The 9743-nt window shown below is 37.7% G+C and overlaps 1 protein-coding gene across 2 annotated transcripts in view; it reads right to left on the bottom strand.

Moving 5' to 3' along the window:
• Positions 1-1082: 1082 nt before the first annotated feature.
• The window catches only part of LOC118713464 (aldo-keto reductase family 1 member D1), a 42173-nt gene continuing 33512 nt past the window's right edge, over positions 1083-9743 (bottom strand). For both annotated transcript variants that reach the window (XM_036428065.2, XM_045577148.1), the window contains exons 6-9: positions 8119-8228; positions 6784-6949; positions 3732-3814; positions 1083-1281 (exon numbers count right to left, since the gene is read on the bottom strand). In XM_036428065.2, the coding sequence (XP_036283958.1) occupies positions 1239-1281; positions 3732-3814; positions 6784-6949; positions 8119-8228 (402 nt within the window). In that variant the 3' untranslated portion in view covers positions 1083-1238. The remainder of the gene's footprint in view (positions 1282-3731; positions 3815-6783; positions 6950-8118; positions 8229-9743) is intronic.

Below are 9743 nucleotides of genomic sequence, written 5' to 3'. Positions count from 1 at the left end.
CTTCAGTCTTTCCTGATTTACCTGTTTTCTGTCCCCAGCATCTCTGTTATGACTGAGGATTCCCCTCTTCCCATCTTTAGAAATTTATATTTTTTTCCCCTTAGTAATGGTGGGGATATTTTTCCAATGCCTGTTTTTAAAAAATGGTTTGAGTCCTGGCTGGTATGGCTCAGTTGGTTGAACTTTGTCCCTTGAGCAAGAGGTCATCAGTTCAGTTCTCTGTTAGGGCACATGCTTGGGTCGCAGCTCCTTCCCAAATTAGGGGACATGTGGGAGCCAGCTGATCAATCTTTCATCCTCACACTGAGGTTTCTCTCTCTCCCCTCCTCTCCCTTCCTTTCCAGAAATCAATTTTTAAAAATGATTTGATAGGTATGGTTCCTCTCCCACCCCAGATCCCTCAAAATACTCTGAGGTGATTTGACAATAGAGATCAGGACTCAAATTTCTATTCTTTTCTTTTCATCTCTGTTCTCCTTTTTTCTTCCCTCTCTTCTCAGTGCTAAATGTGCAATAAGAACTCGATCAAGGTTTTTTCAATTGAATTGAATTCCAATGAATGAGTAAAATATATTGCTTTAGTTGAATTGAAAACAGATATATTTCTCTTGCAGAATTCTAATATTCTTATTCACTTCAAAAAACTTAGAGTAAAATTACCATAATCTTTGGAACTTGCTATATTGAAATTGACACAATTATCCCAGTAACACTTTAAAAATTTTATAAAGCTTTTTTCAGTACATTTTTGAAAGCCTTCTTTTAAAATAGTTATCTTTGGACTGTCTTACAATACAGGGTTTTTATTTGTGTATGTTGATAGCCTCAAGCTGTTTTGCATAATGCTGGTTGTATGATACATGGGAGCAGGAGTGATGGGCAGTAAGTGTGGATCAACAGTTATGTTGAAGCCCAGGCCCTTTAAAGTGTGCAAGAGAAAACTAGCAGTTATCCATCCCTAAAGCTGGGTAAAATGAATAAAAAATGATGGAGACACACAATCACCAAATCATTATGGCTTTCCTGACAATTTAATTATTTAATTCCAAACTATTATTTCAATAGATGTAAATTTTTTTTCCCCTTCAACATACCTAAGTCAAAGTCACTTCTCTTATACAGAAGTTAAGCCCATCACCACTTCATCTGAGGAAAGTAAAACCCTTTTCATTTCCTCATGTGGGGGAAGCAACCAGCCAAAGGCCGTGGTACACACACACGTGCAGAGCTCTCTGAAGTCAGTATTCTTCATGGAATGGGTATTCAGGATGATCAGACCACCTGCCAAAACAAGGGAAAACCTTTCATTCCAAAGCCACACAGCTGTATGTGTTACTAGCATCTTCTGACAATTTCACCGACCACTCCCTCTCTCTCTGAATCATTCCTTAGGTTTCTTACCTGCCTCCTCCCACTTTCCATTAAGCCAGCACTTTTACTGGAGCCCTGGAGAGCACCTGGGTTTCATGTGTGTTTGGGCATGGAGGGGGCTGGCTGCTTCTACACCAACATTTTGCTCAGAACAAAAACACAGGAGGTGAGGGAAGCCTGCCTCTTTCCAACTCCTCCCTCCCTCCTGCTGTCCTGATAGAGGCTGCCTCCTGTGTCAATGAGCAACATAGGACTTCTCTTCACAGCTGTCACCAGTCAAGGTCACCCTCTTCTCTGAACAGTGCTTCCTCACCCTTCCAATTAGACCTCCTGAGAGTTGATAGTTTGAGATCTAGAAGGTGATGACCAGCAAAGGAAGTTTCTGCTATTATGATGACAGTGATGATGATGAACCTACCTCTTAAATAGCAATGGTGTAAAAGGATTGGAGTGTGTGTGTGTGTGTGTGTGTGTGTGTGTGTGTGTGTTGCCTGTGATGGAGCACATCTAAGACTCAGTTCTCTACAAGTACTATGAGCTTTCAATTAAAATACACTAGTACATGGACACAGACAATAGAGTAGTGATGGGATGGGGCCTGAGGGCAGGCTGGAAGGTGTTAATGGGGAAGATAGGGGACATATATAATATTTTTAACAATAAAGATTTAATTAAAAATTAAAGTAAAACATAAAAGAGAAAAAGGCTGTGAAATCTAGTCAAGGATTAACTGGATAAAAAACAAAAAGAAATCATGGCCCAAAGTGCTTAAATAATACTTTTTTTTTTTTTTTTTTTTAACTCATGATGCCTAATTTTTGTTTCTTGATAATTTTTCTATTCCTGATATGATGAGTTACTTTTTCAGTGTTTCTAGAACTCTATATTAAGTATGTCAAATGTCAAACAAAATATCACCAACTAACTGTCTGAAAAAGAAATCAGTACATTGTGGACTGACTACATTTTACTATCTCTTAATTGAATGGTATTTATTCAATAGAAATAATTAAAATATATTTTATTGATTTTGTACAGAGAGGAAGGGAGAGAGAGAGAGAGTTAGAAACATCGATGAGAGAGAGAGTCATAGATCAGCTGCCTCTTGCACACCCCCCACTGGGGATATGCCCGTAACCAAGGTATATGCCCTTGACCAGAATCGAACCCGGGACCCCTCAGTCCTCAAGCTGACGCTCTGTCCATTGAGCCAAACCGGTCTCGGCAATTTCCAAGTTTTTGTTTACTCTTTCATTCTTGAGATTAGGTGGTACTTTTTGATGTCGATAATTTTTCCCCTGGAAACTTCACATTAGCAAGCTGTTTTATTTATTCAGAAATAGATTCAGAAATTTGACATTAACAGTCACAACAGTTTCTGACTCTTGAAATAAAGTGGGGCCCAAAGTGTCCAAAATATTGGAACTATTTTAATGAGCATTTATCAATGCTCACTTAAAGAGAGGATTGGGGAAAAAAAGATAACCATCCAGGTAATCTGAAGAACTGGGAATACTAATAAAGAATGATACAATATGTGTGTATATTCTCTTTTTATTTTCAAGGACCCATAATATCTGGAGAATAAAGAGCTACCTCATGAATTAGCTGAATTTGGCAACATTTGAAGGAGTGAAGGAATTTTATTTGTGAATGGATGGAGCTAGATGATGGAGCTAGAAGCTTCAAATCTTATAGGTGAGCATTCATCTAAAACTAATTTCTTGAGGTAAAGGGTTTAGTCAAAGAATATATATACATAGCCCATGGATATAGACAACAGTGTGGTGATGGCCAGAGAGAGGGCGGGGGCAGTCTGGGACTGGGTGGGTAAAGCGGGGTAGTGGTATCTATAATAGTGTCAATAACATGAATAAAACTAGTTTCTTGGCTCTCAACTTGATGCTCTTTCTACTACATTCTCATGTCTTTGACCCAGGAATTGTGTTTTGTTGATAACTTTGCTCCAATTCCTGCATTCCTTTGATTTTTGTAAAGAAATAAAACTGGTATCTGAATAATTGTGATGCAATTGGATTAATTTGAATCTCATTATTTGTACACTGTGACTAAATTCTTCTTAAGGTCTTTAGCCTGCCATGCCTTAACTTATCATGGGATGGGATGTAAATGCCAGAAATCGTCTTTTAAATAAACTTGTAGATTTGCAGGGAGTTCCTAGAATGAATGTACTAGTAATTTACCCAGACCAATTTAATATTCAGAATATGCTGCCCAGTGGCCTTTAGCCTTGTGCTTTCTGGGAATATAGGTCCAGGTTCATAAGAGCCCTCTTGGTGACACTTAACAATCTAATCCCACACTGGGTGGTACCCGATTAAGAATCCCCCAGAACTCACAAGAGCAGATCCACTAAGCGGACATTTTTATTCAAGGCTTCGATGCTCTTCATTTCTTCTTCAGTAAGAGAAAAGTCAAAGACCTGAAATAACAGAAATAAAAGATTGACATTTATAATGATAGAAAATGGGTCAAGCTTGGGATCAGAGAGTGGGGACAGCAGTTGGAATCCTTCAAAGATTTATGAACATCTCTGCAAATGTCTAAGAGGAGTTGCATTAGCGCTGGGACCTAATGGATGTGGAGCAGGAATTCTTTTCTGTGCTTTGTCTTAAAACAATTCTGCTGGGGGCATCCTGTAAGAAATTCCAAATGCTATGAAAACGTATATTCAGGACATCTGAAATCCCAAGACTGAAGAATTCTTATTATTTCTGCATAAGATGCTGAACTTTTGATTCCGGACTGGAGCCTGTTTACACTTAAAAAATAATCCCTTGTCTCCAAATTTGCTTTTGTACTTTTAAAAACCTTTTAATTTGCTTTGTCCTCTCAAACATTTCTCTCATCATTAACAAGTATATTTTTAAATTAATTTCAGAGAGGAATGGTGACAGAGATAGAAACATCAATGATGAGAGAGAATCATTGATTGGCTGTCTCCGGCATGCCCTCTACTGGGGATCATGCCCAAAACCCCAGGCATGGACCCAGACCAGGAACTGAGCCATGACCTTCTAGTTCATAGATCAAATGCTCAATCACTGAGTCATACTGGCCGGCCTGAACAGTAGAATTTTGAATACATGCACACATTTGTTTTAGGTACTTCAAAATTATTTTTATTTTTATTTCTTTAATTTTTGATGAGTCTACACATTAGTCATTCAGTGACTCTCTTTTTCTCGTTAGATGGCTGAAAACAGTGTCAGACTTTTTTACTATGAGGTATTTTTGGTAAGTGTTAAAATACTGTCAGTAGTTGATATAACTGTCTAGCATTCTTTCCTCTCTTTGCTAATAACAGAATCACTTTTTTTCCTTTTATGAACTTCCCTTCTACCACCTAGTAAGGCTGTTTGTCACCATGACCTCAACTCCAGCATGAGAATAGGGATGACTCTCTTCTTAGGGATTAATGCAGTTGGTGACTTTAAATTGAAGCAAATCCTCAATTTGCCATTCTGAAAATTTAGAATTTTAAGATTTATGCTAAATAAACAAAGCTGAGATGACAGCACATTTGTTTACAACATGATTTGATAAATGTTTTGAGCTCACTATTGACATCTGTTCAGAAAAACAATAAATTTACTTCAAAATATGACAGTGTACCCAGTCACTCAAGAACTCTGATGGAGATGTACAGTGATATTAATTTTTTCATTAATAACATCCTGCTAACATAACATCCATTCTGCAGCTTATGAGTCCAGGAGTAATTTTGACTTTCAAATCTTATTATTTAAGAAATATATTTCAGCCCTAGCTGGTTTGGCTCAGTAGATAGAGTGTTGGCTTGCAGACTAAAGGGCCCCAGGTTCGATTTTGGTCAGGGCACATGCCAAAATTGCTGGCTTGATTCCCAATGTGGGGCATACAGGAGACGGCCTATCAATTATCCCCCCTCATCGTGGATGCTTCTATCTCTCTCACTCTCCTTTTTTCTCTGAAACCAGTACAAATATATTAAAAAGATATATACATATATACATATATATATATATATATATATATATATATATATATATATATATATTATAAGGCAATAGCTGCCATCAGTAGGGATTCTTCTGGTGGACTTGGGCAAAGTAATTGAAAACCTTCTGGAAAGGATTCACCATTCTAAATGCCATTAAGAACATTCCTGATTCATGAGAAAAAATTGAAATATCAACATTACAGGAGTTTGGAAGAAGTTGATTCCAACCCTCATTGATAACTTTGAGGGGTTCAAGACTTCAGTGGAGGAAGTAATCACAAATGCTGTGGAAATAGCAAGAGAACTAGAAATCAGAAGTGGAGCCTGAAGATCTGACTGAATTGCTTATGAAAAAATTGAATGAATGAGGAGTTGCTTTTTATGGATGAGCAAAGAAAGTGGTTTCTTTCTTTTTCTTTTTTAAAATATATTTTATTGATTTTTTGATTGAGAGGAAGGGAGAGAGATAGAGAGTTAGAAACATCGATGAGAGAGAGTCATTGATCAGCTGCCTCTTGCACACCCGCTACTGGGGATGTGCCCGCAACCAAGGTACATGCCCTTGACCGGAATCGAACCCGGGACTTTTCAGTTCCCAAGCCGATGCTCTATCCATTGAGCCAAACCGGTTTCGGCAGAAAGTGGTTTCTTGAGATGAAACCTACTCCTGGTGAATATGCTGTCAATATTGTTGAAATGACAACAGAGGATTTAGACTATTACATAAAGTTAGTTGATAAAGCAGGGCCTGAGAGGATTAACTCCAATTTGAAAGAAGGTCTATGGTAAAAAAAATTATCAAATAGCACCACCTATGACAGAGAAATTGTTTATGAAAGGAAGAGTTCATCAATATGGCAAATATCATTGTCTTCTTATTTTAAGGATTGCCACAGCCACCCCAACCTTCAGCAACCACCAGCAGCCCATCAACATTGAGGCAAGATCCTCCACCAGCAAAAAGATGGTGATTCGCTGAAAGCACCAATGATAGTTAACATTTTTTAGCAATAAAGTATTTCTAAATTAAAGTATGTACACTTTTTTAGACATAATGCTCCTGCACTTAATAGACTACACTATAGTGTAAACAAAATTTTTATATGTACTGGAAAGCAAAAGATTTGTGTGACTTTATTGCAATTCACGCTTTACTGTGGTGGTCTGGAATAGTACCCACAATACTGTATCTCTGAAGTATGTGTATAATAAAATCAGCAAAGCAGTCCCCAAAGTGCTAACAATGTCTCAAATTCAGCTAAAATTAAATGCAGATATGGGCAGAGTGGGTCAGAGAGCTGGTATAAAATAAAATATGAAGGTATTACAAGTTTCTTACTAATCTAAACAGAAAATTCTTTAAATAAAAAATACCCTACTTTTTACATTTTCAGAAGCAGTTCTCTTACCTGAAAGTTTTCTTTGATCCTTTCAGGGTTAAAGCTTTTAGGAATGACAACTATCCCTCGCTGGATGTTGAAACGTAAAGCAACCTGAGCTGCAGTCTTATTATACTTTTTCCCCAATGAGGTTAGAAGTTCATCATTTAACAAAGGTGGCAAAGATACATTCACCCTTAAAAAAATAAAAACATGCATGATATTTAGCTAGATCAATGAGAAACAGTGGTTAATCACTCCTCCTCCTCTGTCTTCCCATTCGGCTGGTAACCTACCAGGACATTTCAGGTAATCTGTAAGCAATTTCTGTGATTGCAGAGTCCTCAATGAAGAGTTATTCTTAGTGTAGGAAGATCAAGAGAGGAAAATTTATATTGATGCCTTTTTGAGAAAGTAAATACGTTTTAATGTGTCTTATAGAGAGGGCTGGGCTGAAAGAAGGCATATGTGAGAAGGCAGGAAGCCCCAAGTGGAAAAAGTAGAGGTACAAATATTAGAGTAGAAAAATTTCCACTTTGGTCTGTGGAACACATCACAGTAGAAGTGTTGCCATTGAATACAGAGATAAAAAAAAAAAATTCTAAAATTTCAGAAGATAGGCCATAGAGACTCTATCAAATAATACCTAAACTGACATTTGTAGAGCACTGTTAGGTAATTTCATACATCTTATATAATAAAAGGCTAATATGCAAATCAACCAAATGGAAGAATGACCAGTCTGTATGACATGCATTGACCATCAGGAGGCAGCTACTCAGAGCAGGAGCTGCCTCCTGATGGCCAATGAGCTCTCACTGGGGGAGTACTGCTTATTCAGAAGCGGGCTCATGGCTGGCTAGTGCAGTGGCGGTGGCAGGAGCCTCTCCTGCCTCTGTGACAGCGCTAAGCTGTCAGTTTGACATCCCCCAAGGGTGCAGGCCAGGCTGAGCGGAACCCTCTCCCCCCAGTGATCAGGAGAAGGCAAGGCCCCCATCACACCTCTGCTGCTGCCATTGCCAGCAGTGCAAGCCTCGGCTGGCCCTGGTTACTTGAGCCTCGGCTCCTGAGGGCTCCTGGGCTGTGAGAAGGGGCAGGATGGGCTGAGGGGACACCCCCTCCCCTCCAGTGTATGAATTTTCATGCACTGGACCTCTAGTATAGTATAATCAATTCTTATAACATCTAAGTGAGGAAGATTTTGTTAGTTCAACTTGGATATATGGAGAATGACCTGAAGACTTTAAGTAACTTTTTTTTAAAGATTACACAGCACAATAAAGTCATTTCAATCAAATAATTCACATTAACTTTATACTCTATATCAAAGAAAACATTTCCTGTAGAGATGTACAGCATACTTACCACAATGGGTTCCTAGAGGTCCCCAAAGGGCTATATGCGACAATGACAATGTCATGTTTTTGGCAAAATTCTAGGAGTTTCCTCTGGGTGAAATATGGATGGCACTCCACCTATGTGGTTGCATTGGAGAGCAGAGCACAAAATTAAGGCCTTGTAGATGAATGCAATTTTATGTAGTTTTAAAAAAATCCTGAAATGAAATTCATTTAAAAGTATTATGGATAATGAGATGAATCCTAAATATTTTTACTAACTAAGAAACTTAACACTGTTTAAATACTAGTGAAGTTAATTAAAAGAAAGTTAGTGAGGGGACCATCTGTGGGTAATTCTAAAATAATTGAGAAACAATTTCAATTTTGTGTTCCTATCATAGTTTCAAACTTGAAGTGAACAGACTCAGTTATCCTATATAATAAAAGGCTAATATGCAAATGACCGAATGGCAGAATGATTGGTCACTATGATGTGCACTGACCACCAAGGGGAAGACAGTTGTTTATATTTCTTTTATCTCTTTTTTCAAAGTCCTTTAGTTTTCTGAGTACAGGTCTTTTACCTCCTTGGTTAAGTTTATTCTGAAGTATCTTAACTTTTTTGTTGCAAAATAAATGAAATTATTTGTTTAGTTTCTCTTTTGGAGAATTCATTATTGGTCTATAAAAATGCCATCGATTTCTGGGTGTTATTTTTATACCCAACTACATTGCCAAATTCATATATTAAATCTAGTAGTTAGTGTTTTCAGTGGAGTCTTTAGGGTTTTCTACGTACAATAGCATGTCATCTGCAAATAATGAGAGTCTGGTTTGGATGCCTTTTATTTCTTCTTATCTTATTGCTGTGGTTAGGACTTCTAGTACTATGTTGAATAAGAGTGAAAAGTGTACATTATTCCTATTCTTAGGGGGAATTGGTTTTCATTTATGCCCATTGAGTATGATGTTTGCTGTAGGTTTGTCATATATGGCCTTTATCATGTTGAGATATACTCCCTCTATTCCCACTTTGCTGAGAGTGTTTTTCAAAAATGGGTGTTGGATTTTGTTTTTGAAATATTTTTTCTTTTTGGTTCTCTGATTGAGTGATTTTTTTTCTACCCCATCTTCTAATCAATGATTTTGATCCTCAGCTTTCCCTAATCTGCTGTGTATTCCTTCCAGTGTGTTCTTTATTTGTGCTATGCCATTCCTTATTTGCTATTGGGTCTTTTTTCATAGTTACTATATCTTTTCTCATGCTGTTGAGCATTCTTGCCATCATTATTCTAAATTCTATATCTGATAAATTTATCATCTCCATTTCATTTAGCTCTTCTTCTTGGAGTATTCTCTTGTCCTTTCATTTTAGGGTAGTATTTTTGTCTGTCACCATTTGGGCTGCCTATTTCAGTTTGTGTCTATGTATTAGGTATATCTGCTATGATTCCTGATCTCTAGTGCAGGACATTGTCAGATACTGTTTCTTACTGGCCCCAATTTCCCTGTTTGAAGCTATCAGCGATCCATAGCTGGTGGCTCTCTCTGCTGGGGCGTGGTGCCTTTGAAAAGGACCAAGTTGTGAGCCAGGTTCTGATTTTCTTAGTGTTGGGCCCAGAAATATATCACTTAAAGCCTCTAGAGATC

Source organism: Pipistrellus kuhlii, unplaced genomic scaffold (genome assembly GCF_014108245.1).
Source record: "Pipistrellus kuhlii isolate mPipKuh1 unplaced genomic scaffold, mPipKuh1.p scaffold_m20_p_10, whole genome shotgun sequence".
NCBI lineage: Eukaryota > Metazoa > Chordata > Mammalia > Chiroptera > Vespertilionidae > Pipistrellus > Pipistrellus kuhlii.
Note: the sequence above shows the minus strand (reverse complement) of the source record. Positions and strands in the feature narration are given on the sequence as shown.